The sequence below is a fragment of the Gigantopelta aegis genome, chromosome 5, assembly GCF_016097555.1.
Source record: "Gigantopelta aegis isolate Gae_Host chromosome 5, Gae_host_genome, whole genome shotgun sequence".
In the NCBI taxonomy this organism is placed as follows: Eukaryota; Metazoa; Mollusca; class Gastropoda; order Neomphalida; family Peltospiridae; genus Gigantopelta; species Gigantopelta aegis.
The window spans coordinates 37,238,244-37,251,074 of record NC_054703.1 but is presented as its reverse complement, the minus strand read 5'-3'; the positions used below and the strand labels follow the sequence as shown (position 1 = coordinate 37,251,074).

The 12,831-nt window shown below is 44.4% G+C and overlaps 1 protein-coding gene across 1 annotated transcript in view; it reads left to right on the top strand.

Annotated features, from left to right (window-relative positions):
• Positions 1 to 12,831, top strand: part of LOC121373139 (receptor-type tyrosine-protein phosphatase delta-like) — a 44,922-nt gene that overhangs the window by 3,595 nt on the left and 28,496 nt on the right. The window contains exons 2-7 of the mRNA XM_041499591.1: positions 1 to 315; positions 7,630 to 7,828; positions 8,557 to 8,692; positions 9,484 to 9,663; positions 10,935 to 10,986; positions 12,612 to 12,749. Of these exons, the coding sequence (XP_041355525.1) occupies positions 1 to 315; positions 7,630 to 7,828; positions 8,557 to 8,692; positions 9,484 to 9,663; positions 10,935 to 10,986; positions 12,612 to 12,749 (1,020 nt within the window). The remainder of the gene's footprint in view (positions 316 to 7,629; positions 7,829 to 8,556; positions 8,693 to 9,483; positions 9,664 to 10,934; positions 10,987 to 12,611; positions 12,750 to 12,831) is intronic.

Sequence of the window (12,831 nt, the reverse complement as noted above, 5' to 3'; positions counted from 1 at the left end):
AGGCTGCCAAACTTATATCACCGGTGATACTGAAAGTGGACGCGAAATCCAGTACCGAGGTAGAACTTGAGTGGCAGGATTTGCTGCGAAAACCGAAGAAGAAGTTGAGCGATCGCAAGTTCTACACGGTAAAGTATTTCCAACTGGAGAACCGCAAACAGAAGGACACGTACCTCTACAGGAACACAAAACGGATGAAGATCACGCTGAACCATCTGAATCCGGACACGACGTATATGTTCGCCGTGAAGACGACAAAAGGGAAAAGAATCAGTGGGTGGAGCAACAGTGTTTCTAGAAAGACCCGCCCACAAGGTACGCCTTATAGTATAGAATGGACATACAAGGAGCGGGGACGTGGGCGGGTCTAAGGGTGGTGACAATAGGGTCCCCTTCCCCTTCCGTGTGATATCTGGTGGAGCATCAGTGTTTCTAGAATGACCCTCCTACAAGGAACGCATTATAATATAGAATGGACTAAAAACGGGCGGAGTACGAGACGGAGGCGAGGGCGGGTCTACGGGTTGTGACAATAAGGTCCTGTTCCCCTTCCGTGTGATATCTGGTGGAGGAACAGTGTTTCTAGAATGACCCTCCCACAATGTACGCCTAAGTATAAAATGGACATACAAGGGGCGGGGCGGGGGCGGGGGCTGAGGGCTGGTCTAAGGGTGGTGACAATAGGGTCCTGTTCCCCTTCCATGTGGCATCTTGTGGAGCAATAGTGTATCTAGAAAGACCGTCCCACAAGGTACGCCTTATATATATACTACTCAAAAGAATTTAAGGGTCAAAAATGTATAACCAAATAAGTTTCAGAGTGTATTAGATTGATGATGTAAACTACACCAAATTTTTTTATTTATTGTTCCATATTTACAAAAAAACACAAATAAACGTCACTGTATACAAGAAAGTCACATGACATGCTGTCAAAGTTGAAGGTTGTCAAACATGGATTTTACACATTAGAACATTCGTTTAATAGTGTGTGAATCCATCCCTGGCGCGAATACACTCGACACATCGTTGCCTCATGCTTTTGATCAGACGTCTGAAGAACTCTTGGGGAATGGCCTGCCACTCTGCCATAAGAAGTTGACCCAGATCATGAAGGTTGGCCGGAGGGGCATGGTTATCCCGAACTCTCCTGCCTAATTCGTCCCAGGCGTGCACTATTGGGGCCAAGTCAGGCGAATATGCTGGCCAATCCATCCTGGCGATACCTTGTTGTCTGAGAAAGTCCGTTACCACCCTGGCGCGGTGGGGTCTGGCATTGTCATCCTGCAAAACTGCCCCGCCGCCAATCTGCTGAAGGCCTGGGAGAACCATTCAGATTGCCATCCACCACATAGAGTGGGGTCCTGTGGTGGATAGAGATGCCGCCCCACACCATGACGCTGCCACCACCGAACCGGTGACGTTGTCTAACGTTAACGTCAGCGAAGCACTCCCCAGGACGTCTGTAGACACGAACCCGACCGTCGTTGAACTGGAGACTAAACCTGGATTCATCAGTGAACATCACTCGACCCCACTGAACACGTTGCCACCGCAGATGAAGCGTGCACCAGTGACGTCTGGCCGTTCTGTGACGTGGTAGGAGTGGTGGTCGAACAGCCTGGCGACGGCAGCGTAGATTATTGGCTCTCAGACGATTGCGTATGGTTTGATCAGACACTCGAGTTCCAGTTGCAGTCCGCAGATTGTCACGTAATCGGCGTGCAGTGGTTGTGCGTTGACGTAGAGCCATACTGGTGATGTAGCGGTCCTCTCTATTTGTAGTGCTTCGGGGTCTTCCCGAACGTGGACGATTTCGAACAGAATTCGTTGCTTGGTACCGTTGCCACAGTCTGCCAACGACACTCTGACTGACACCAAATCTCAGAGCAACATTTCTTTGCGTATTGACATCCTGAAGCCAAGCAATAGCCCTTCCTCGATCTTCGATAGTCAGTTGAAGTCGTACCATTGTCGAATTTGGAGTGTGCACCGTACACGAACGCAAGCTCCAATTATACGGAAATTCAGCTTTGGGAACATGGAATACACGTGCAAAGCGTGCAAATGAAGCGCTTTGTGAAAAAGCAAGTTATGGGCACTTAGCAGACCTTTCGCTTTCGCCCTAATTTACGTGCAAATGTAAGCATGTTTTCGCCATTAGAACTAGTCGACAGTGTCAATGACAGTGGATTTTAATTCATTTATGGGTTGCTTAGACCCACTTTCGTCAAAATGGAACAATACCATGCGTGGCATTATGGTCTAGCTAATATAATTGACATTCAGAAAATAATGTCGAAAATATCGTCTGACCCTTAAATTCTTTTGAGTAGTATAGTATGGAATGGACACACAAGGGGCGGGGTAGGGGCGGGGGTGGGGGCGGGGGTTATTAGGGTGGTGACAATAGGGTCCTGTTCCCCTTCCTTCTATCTGGTGGAGCAACAGTTTTTCTAGAAAGACCCTCCCACAAGGTAAGCCTTATAGTATAGAATGGACATACAAGGGACGTGGGCGGGTCTAAGGGTGGTGACATTAGGGTCCTGTTCCACTTCCGTGAGATATCTGGTGGAGCAACAGTGTTTCTAGAAAGACCCTCCCACAGGGTACGCCTTCTAGTATAGAATGGACATACAAGGGGGCGGTGGGTCTAAGGGTGATGACAATAGGGTCCTGTTCCCCTTCCGAGATATATCTGATAGAGCAACAGTAATTCTAGAAAGACCCCCCCCCCCACACACACACAAGGTACGCCTTATAGTATAGAATGGACATATAAGGGAGAGGGGCGGGTCTAAGAGTGGTGACAAGAGGGTCTCGTTCCCCTTTTTTGGCCAAGTTAGTTGCATTAATTAAAACAAACATATTTTCCACTTTTAATATAAGTTTTCCCCAACGTATATCCTATATCTGTCTTTACATACATAATTACTTCTTTTTTTTAACTGGGGGGGGGGGGGGGAGCGATGGGGGATGCGTGCTAATTTTAAAAAACGAAATTGACCGACGATTTGACGTGCGTGGCTACATCCACTGAAGTTTCGAGCACGTCTGTCTTGGGCACATTGTCCGAGTTCTCAGGTATATCATAAAATGTTTGGTGTATGTACATGTATATAATATAGTCTTCAGAGGAACATTAATAATTATTGATCTAAAGACATGGTAGGTTGCAAGATTATAACGTCGACGATATACCTGAATGTACAATATAGTTATGCTCTATTCCCATGTATGGGGCTGGATTTACCTCAGTTGATCCATTTAACTGTTTGCGATTTTTCTCGTTGCAACCAATGCACCACAACTGGTCAAAGGTCGTTGTATGTGCTTTCTTGCTGCTAATGAAAAAAAAAATGTAGCGGGTTTCCTTTGATGACTACAAATCAGAATTAACTGATGTTTGACATCCAATAGCGGATGATTAATTAATCGATGTGCTTTAGTTGTGTCGTTAAACAAAACAAACTTTAAACGATTCAGAATTACCAAACGTTTGACATCCAATAGCCGATGATTAATTAATCGATGTGCTTTAGTTGTGTCGTTAAACAAAACAAACTTTAAACGATTCAGAATTACCAAACGTTTGACATCCAGTAGCCGATGATTAATTAATCGATGTGCTTTAGTTGTGTCGTTAAACAAAACAAACTTTAAACGATTCAGAATTACCAAACGTTTGACATCCAGTAGCCGATGATTAATTAATCGATGTGCTTTAGTTGTGTCGTTAAACAAAACAAACTTTAAACGATTCAGGATTACCAAACGTTTGACATCCAGTAGCCGATGATTAATTAGTCAATGTCCTCTAGTGGTGTCGTTAGACAAAGCAAACATTAACTTTTATTCCCATGTAGAAAAGCAGATATATCCTGTTTGATTTTCAATTAAGGAATTTCGACTGGAGAATGCCTATAATGTATGAAATGTCTCAGGATAAGCTATACTTGGTAGTTCTGATCCATCTAACGAGTGCGACATTACATTTGGGCCTATTTCTCAATGCGAATTTAAGCTCTTCGCTGCAGCGTCGACGCGACGTCCTTACAAGTTCTTATGTGGTTTTACATTGCACTGTGCGATAGCAAATTTGTAAGAGTTTACAGAATTGTGCCCCTGATGTAGCAGCAATTACTCGAACTAAGATCAACTAAATATACTGAACCGCAAAAGAAACGCGAGATTTTTAAATATATTTCGGGGAATGTATACTGTCAATATTAACCAGACATGGGTTTAATAACAATTTATTTCGATGTGCTTTAGTTGTGTCAATATAACAAGACAAACTTTAAACTGAGACCCAAAATTGCAGGTACCGTTTCAACTTTCCATGAAAACGACACGCCAAAACGCACCGGTCTCGAAGGCCGTGTCGGCAGTCAAAACAATTGTTATGAAAACCGAAATGCACGTGTCATCTCGTGGAGGTTATTGGTATAAAAAGCCAATGAACCGCGTTCCTGGCATTCGTAATTTGCACGTGATCAGGTAATGACCCGATTGTCAGCAGCGCAGAGAGAACAAGCTATCGGCCGAATTGCCAAGCCGGGCAGCGTGCCCTGGTTGTTGCTAACGCTTACAATGTCCATGTCAGCACCATCCATCGTCTACAGCAGCGTTAATCAACAACAAACAGCACTGCAGACAGTCACCGCAGCGGGCGTCCCCGGGTGACCACGCCCAGGCAGGACCGCTACATCAACCGGCAACACCTCCATGATCGCTTCAGAACGGCCAGCATGACAACTCGCGCGACCATTGGCACTGGACAGCGCGACCACGGTAAACGGTACGACGTCGACTGGCCGCCAACAACCTGTTTTGCCGACGTCCCGCTCGAGGACCTGTCCTCACCGTCCGCCACCGTCAGACACGACTACAGTGGGCTACACAGCACCAACATTGGCGGCATCAACGTTGGAATGATAGTCTTCTCGACGAGAGCCGGTACTGCGTTTCCAACTCGGATGGCAGAGTGAGGGTGTGGCGTAGGAGGGGTGAACGCCACAGAGACGCATGTGTCCTGGAGAGAGACCCGATGGGTGGCCAAATCGATGTGGTTTGGGGTGCTATAGGCCTGAATCAGAGAATTGGGCCCCATTTGTTCCAAAATGTTGGTGCAGGCAGAGGGAATGGCATCACAGCGCAGCGCTACGTTGACCAATTCTAACACCTCACATAGTGCCCTTCTTCACGCGTTCACCATAACAAACGTTTCCAGCAGGATAATGCTCGCCCCCACACGGCCAGGATCACCATGGACTTCCTGCGTCAGCACAACATCAGAACCATGCCGTGGCCGGCTCTCAGCCCTGATTTGAACCCGATTACACCTGTGGGATGAAATCCAGAGACGGCTTAACCAGGTGGTCCCATGGCCGACAACTCGTGTGCAACTGGAGGCAGCTTTCCTGAGGGTGTGGGCACAGGTGCCAATGGCTTTTGTGAACCGCCTCGTGCACTCCATGTACCGACGGTGTATGGCCGTTTTGAACACCCAGGGAGGACATACACGGTATTGAACATGTCACGCCCTACAATCTCGATGTGCTGGATCCCCCCACTACCTGAACACAGGCAAACGACCCAGAGACTGTGGTCAAAGTGCATCCAATAAATTGACTTTATCAGATTTTTCAAAATTTATCTTTGATATTAATAAATTGAAACATATTTTCTCAGCCACACATGTGTCGCGTTTCTTTTGCGGTATATAAATCTCACATGGAATACAATTCCAAAAAATGTCTCCGTGGTCTTAGGTGATTACTTCATCAGGCTTAAGAATGGTAGGTGGCCCGCTAGTTGATGGGTTCGTATCCCTTTACCGGCTGCCGTTCAGAGTGAGTTTTAACAGTTAGATGGGGGAAGTATAAAATGCTAATGTCAGACTACCAACTGTCATGAGGAAGTTGGCCAACTCACTGTCCGGTTGCTAGTCTGAGCACTCTTACAACTGGAGTCTCGTCCTATACAACTCTTACGACCGATTAGTTGTAATGATAGGCTCGGACTACCAACTGTCACGACGGAGTTGGCCAACTCGACGATCTCTTGACTTATAAGGCTGTCCAGTTGCTAGTCTGAGCACTCTTACAACTCGATTCTTGTCATATGCAACTTCAACAACCACCGATTAGTTGTGATGATAGGACTCAGACTACCAACTACCACAACGAAGTTGGCCAACTTTCTGCTCTCTCTACTTCTACGACTGTCCAGTTGCTAGTCTGAGCGCTCTTACAACTCGATTCTCATCGTATACAACTTCTACCGCCGATTAATCTAATCGTAAGTCGGGAGTGGGAAGAATTACAACGCAACCTCGTGTTGACCAACGCCGTCGTGACAGCTGATAGCATCAGATCAACAAAACAATCTCACACAAGAAACAATACCAAGCGTAAGTGATTACGCCATCGGACACAGGAATGGTAAGCGGCTAGGTGCTGGTTCGTACCCCGATACCGGCTCCCATCCAGAGTGACTTTTAACGGTTAGGAGGGTCGGGACGTAACCCACTTGTAAACGCTCGATTGATACGCGGTCGGTAATGGATCGATCCCCGTCGGTGGGCCCATCGGGCTATTTCTCGTTCCACCCAGTGCACCATGACTGGTATATCAAAGTCTGAGGTATATGCTATTCTGTCTGTGGGAAGGCGCATATAAAAGATCCCTTGCTACTAATGAATTTATTTTAGCATGTAGCGGGTTTTCTATCTAAGACTATATGTCAGAATTACCAAATGTTTGTTCCCTTATCTCCAGAGTCCTCCCATAGAAAACACAAAACACCAATAAATATCAACTCATTTATTCTAAACACACTAGGCCGTACCGACTGACCAAGTATACATTAAGTAACATAATAAAACATACCGGCCTCGGTGGCATCGTGGTTAGGCCATCGGTCTACAGGCTGGTAGGTACTGGGTTCGGATCCCAGTCGAAGCATGGAATTTTTAATCCAGATACCGACTCCAAACCCTGAGTGAGTGCTCCGCAAGGCTCAATGGGTAGGTGTAAACCACTTGCACTAACTGGTTCAACAAAGGCCATGGTTTGTGCTATCCTGCCTGTGGGAAGTGCAAATAAAAGATCCCTTGCTGCCTGTCGTAAAAGAGTAGCCTATGTGGCAATAGCGAGTTACCTCTAAAAAACAGTGTCAGAATGACAATATGTTTGACGTCCAATAGCCGATGATAAGATTAAAAAATCAATGTGCTCTAGTGGCGTCGTTAAATAAAACAAACTTTACTTTACTTTACAGTCACCCTTTAAGTAATACTTCACCATAATGTAAAATAACAAAAATACCACTTGCCCTGTCGGTCTCCTAGGCTGAATGACATATGCTACAAACTACACGTGCAGCATTGACCATACCAAAGCGCCACCTATGAGAGCTACTCCCAAATCAAGGGAAAATAATTTCCGTCTAATTCTGTACGATCAACCGACAGAAATTATATACATCCAATAGCCGATGATTAATAAATCAATGTGCTCTAGTGGTGTAGTTAAACAAAACAAACTTTAACTTTAACTATTCCGTGTGCCCATTCAGATACCTTTTTAATTTCTTTCAGTTTCTTCTTTTGTTTTTTAAATTCAGCTGACATTGAAAACCTTCAAACCATGCCTATAACATCAACGGCCATCAAACTGACGTGGCGGTTGCCAAGAAAACCAGACAACAGGAGCTATGGGTACGAGATTTTCTGGCAGGAGGTACGAAAGGATGAATCTCCACGGAGGACCATCGTGTCAAACTCTGCCATGTCACACATTTTTAACTTCCTCATCCCAGACAGGTAACATTACGAGGGGTGTGGTGTTTTTGTGTAGGAGACGAGCTCTCGAGTATAATTCGACTTTTTAAATATCGAATTGTAAAGGCTTTTTTTTCACATATTTGGAAAAAAATATGTATAAATCATAATATTGTATTAACAATCAGGCACAGCGGAAGCACAGGTACCCCCAAACAGAAACCCCTAATACAAATACTATAGTTACATATATATATATATATATATATATATATATATATATATATATATATATATATATATATATATATATATATATATATATATATATATACTCTTTATAATATAACGTTACTATAACATATCTGACGTTATTGTTTGGGAATACCTATGGGCAGAAGCAATCAGACATTGAGGGTGGAGGGGCTGACTTAGATTGAGGGCGCAAAGCAACGTTTCCAGGGGGTTTTGGGGTGTGCTCTCCGTAAAATTTTGAAAAATAGATGTCCTGAAATGCAATTTCCTGTATTCTACAAGTAAAATTCATCTCTGCTTTAAGATTTACTACCAATAATATTTGCCTGACAATAGGCCTACATCGTAAGATATTTCGATGAGCATCGATCTTAGACCGACTGCTGGGCTATGTTCCGCCCGCCGTTACACTTCTAATAACTGATGATAATAATAATAATTTTACATTTACTGGAATAAATATCATACAATGTATGTCAATAACAGTGTGGGTTATGACGAATTTTTCGTTTCAGACAGTACAGTTTTCGGGTACAGACTCTGTCAGACCGGAAGACGGAGATGAAATCGGAAACAGTTTTCGAGAAAACCTACAGCGACAAACCTAGCAAACCACCAAGGGACATAACCATGCTGGTCATAAATCCTCGGGTATGCTTTTTAGTTTTATTAAAAAAACCCCAACTTATTTTATATGTACAAGGGCATGTAAAAATACTCTCTCTCTCTCTCTCTCTCTCTCTCTCTCTCTCTCTCTCTCTCTCTCTCTCTCTCTCTCTCCCTCTCCCCCTCCCCCCCCCCCTCTCTCTCTCTCTCTCTCTCTCTCTCCCTCTCTCTCTCTCTCTCTCTCTCTCTCTCTCTCTCTCTCTCTCTCTCCCTCTCTCTCTCTCTCTCTCTCTCTCTCTCTCTCTCTCTCTCTCTCTCTCTCTCTCTCTCTCTCTCTCTCTCACATCTCACATCTCACCCAGCCATACGTCCATATAGGGTGTATGCCACCAAATCAAATTCTATTAACGACTCTAAAATTAATTTGACTAAAAGTATTTGGGTTTTTTATTATTTATTTATTATTTTATTGGTATTTAAAAAATACTGATTAACAATGGCCTTATATCTTGCGTTGATATAAACAAAACAAAAAAGATTATGGGGTGGGGCTTTACCATGTTGATGCTTTTACTGGTACCGAAAAATAATGACACGAGCGTATTATTAGGTTTCCTATTTCAAAATGTCACCATCCTGTTTCACAATTCAATCATCCTATTTCAAAATTGAATCATCCTGTTTTAAAATTGAATCACCCTGTTTTAAAATTGAATCATCCCGTTTCAAAATTGAATCATGCCATCTTAAAATGGTCCCATGCTTGCGCAACTACAACGCCATTTCAAAATTCACGGTAACAGTGTTATCTTCATCTATTGTATGCGCCCTTTCAGCTGGTTCTGTTGAAGTGGAACCCACCGCCTGCTCGGAAACGGAATGGAGAGATTGTCATGTACAAAATCCAGTACAGGAAGAAAACCATGGGGCGCGGCGACCTCTGCGTTGTCAACATTCCGCCTCTACCGCGGGAATACAATCTTACAGGTCAGAGTCTTCCGTCCATCCGCCCGTGTGTCTGTTCAGTCCACCCATTCATCCATCCATCCATTTATCTGTCTGTCTGTCTCTTTTATCTCGCTACCAACACTTCCAGCCGTCTATCCTTCCATTCGCCAGTCCGTTTGTCCATCTGTCCATCCATCTATTTATTTATCTATCTATCCAACCATTCTTTCGTCCGTCTGTCCGTCCGTCAATCCATCTACCCATCCATCCGTCCGTCCGCCCGACCGCCCATCCGTCCGTCCGTCCATCCATCCATCCGTCCATCCGTCCGTCCATGTATTTGTTAATAATCTATCATTATACATGTCGATTTTTGCATTAATCTCTTCACTACACCTTTCTTTCATTCATCTGTCCACCCATCTGTCCGTCCGTCCGTACGTCCATCCATCCATCCATCCGTCTGTCTATTCATCCATCCAATCATTCAATTACCCATCCACCCATCCATCCATCCATCCATCCATCCGTCCATCCGGCCGTCTATCTATCTATCCATCCATCCATCTATCCATCCATTCATCCATCCATCCATCAATCAATCAATCAATCAATCAGTCAACTCGTCCGTCCATCCATGCATCCATGCATCCATCCGTCCGTCCGTCCGTACATCCATCCATCTATCCATTCATCCATCCATTCATCCACCCATTCATCAACCTATCTGCCCATCCACCTGTCTCTTCACAATTATTTCTACCATAACCATCCATTCATTCTTCCATTCATCCATTCATCCATCTCTACCTCTATGCATCCATCCGTCTGTCCGTCCACCCATCCATCTGTGAATGAAACAGATAAAAAAGTGTGTTTGTTTTGTTTAACGACACCACTAGAGCACATCATCGGTTATTGGATGCCGAACATTTGGTAATTTTGACATAATAGTCTTAGAAAGGAAACCCGCTACATTGTTCCGTTAGTAGCGAGGGAACTTTTATATGAGCCATCCCACAGACAAGATAGCGCATACCACGGCCTTTGATATACCAGTCATGGTGCACAGGCTGGGCGAGAAATAGCCCAATGGACCCACTGACGGGTGTTGATCCCAAATCGACCGCACATCACAATAAATCGAACAGATCCAGAAAACAAAGCAGGATCTTCAATACGATGACGGGTGTGATAGACAATGTAGCTCTGTCGGTAGAGAGTTCGCCTGAGGCTCTTGCGTCGTAGGATCGAATTCACTCGGGTCTTCTTGTTTTCGTTCGCTTGTTGACTACACCTCGAGGCCAGCAGTGACTATGAACGATACTGTTCTCTGTAGATCACTTCTTGTGCCGTACAGCTTCTAAGGAGCCCGGCGCTGCACCTGCCTGGTGAGTCATCACAGGGCGAGCACCGATCACGTCATTATTGTTCATAAATGTAGTCATAATAGCTGTTAAAGCATGGTATTGTGGTCTCTTAGAGTGCACCGTGCGGCCCAATACCTCTGATTTCAGCACTCGAGGTTTCTGTTTGGGTTACCTCACCCTTAGTCCATATCAGTCTAGCCTCTATCCAGTGACCAGTCCAGCTTGGGTGTCCCTAACAGAAGCCAAATCTCCTGTTGGCATAGCTCTCTGGGTCACTGAGACATACAAGCCCCCCTCCCCCACCCCACCCCACCACGTCAAGGAATGGACTATGAAGGGTATTTCCTCGGGTGATTCCAGCGGGGTTTTCCACGTCAAAACCAGTGCTGCACGACTGGTATATCAAAATAACGTGATATGTGTTGTCCTGTCTGTAGAAAAGTGCATATAAAATACAATCTGTTGCTGTTAATGCAATAATGTAGCGGGTTTCCAGACACAGTTAGCAAATATTTGACAGTTATACTACAACTGATGATTAAAGGGACGTACCCAAGTTTTTAAAAACTAAAGGATATTTTTTACTATTAAAGCCATTTTTTTTGATAACTGAAATCATACTTTACTTAGATTTTATTGGTTAGATGATCCATTTCCGTACATTCGAAGTGTTTTTTGTCATCCTGGTGTTTTTAATATCACAAAATGCATTTCTCATATTTTTAAAAACGCACGTGTGTCTGAGAAGTAACAGTTATGGAGTCGAGTTTTAGTCTATTTTTAGAGGGTATGTCACCACTTCAAAGTCACAGACTCATGTTTCACTCAATTGTAACTTTATCCAAATGTGTTACACGTTTGTAGATTAACTAAACTTAGTGTCCATTTTCAAGGGCTGAAACTAGGGTCTGTCCCTTTAAAATTAATAAATCGATGTTCTCTAATAAAACGTTTGTTTCTTTTAATGAGAGCACATTGATTTATTAATAATCAGCTATTGGATATCAAACATTTGGTAATTTTAACATATGGTCTAAGAGAGGAAACCTGCTACATTTTTTTCCATTAGTAGCAAGGGATCTTCCATATGCGCTATTCCAGACAGGATAGCACATACCACGGCATTTGATATACCAGTCGTGGTGCACTGTCTGGAAATAGAAGTAGCCTAATCGACCCACCGGCAGGGACCGATCCTAGACCGACCGCGCAGGGGGCAAGCGCTTTACCACTCGGCTATGTCCCACCCCCAATGAATGAATGAGGGAGGAAGTGAATGAATGAGTGTGTGTTGAATACCAGTGTTACTATTCTGTTTCCAGACCGGGGGCGGGACGTAGTCCAGTGGTAAAGCGCTCGCTCGATGCGCAGACGGTCTAGGATCGATCCCCATAGGAGGGCCAGCCAGTGCACCACGACTGGTATATCAAAGGCCGTGATATGCACTACTCTGTCTGTGGGATGGTGCATATAAAAGATCCCTTTTTGCTAATCAAAAATAGTGGCCCATGAAACGGCGACAGCGGGTTTCCTCTCTCAGTATCTGTGTGGTCCTTAACCATATGTCTGTCGCCATATAACCGTAAATAAAATGTGTTGGGTGCGTCGTTAAATAAAACATTTCCTTCTTCCTCTTTTGTTTCCAGACCTTGCTGCCGGGGCCACGTACAAGGTGAGAATAGCGGCTAAAACTGTGAACGGGACCGGCCCGTTCTCGAAGTGGGACACGTTTATTATGCCCGAGAGGAGTGGGGACCGAAACTCAAGGATGACGTCAAATAAAGGTATGACTACCAGGGTTTCTAGATTATGGTAGCCCCACTCCCATGGCTAGTGATATTCAATGTTGGGCTAGTAAATAACTAC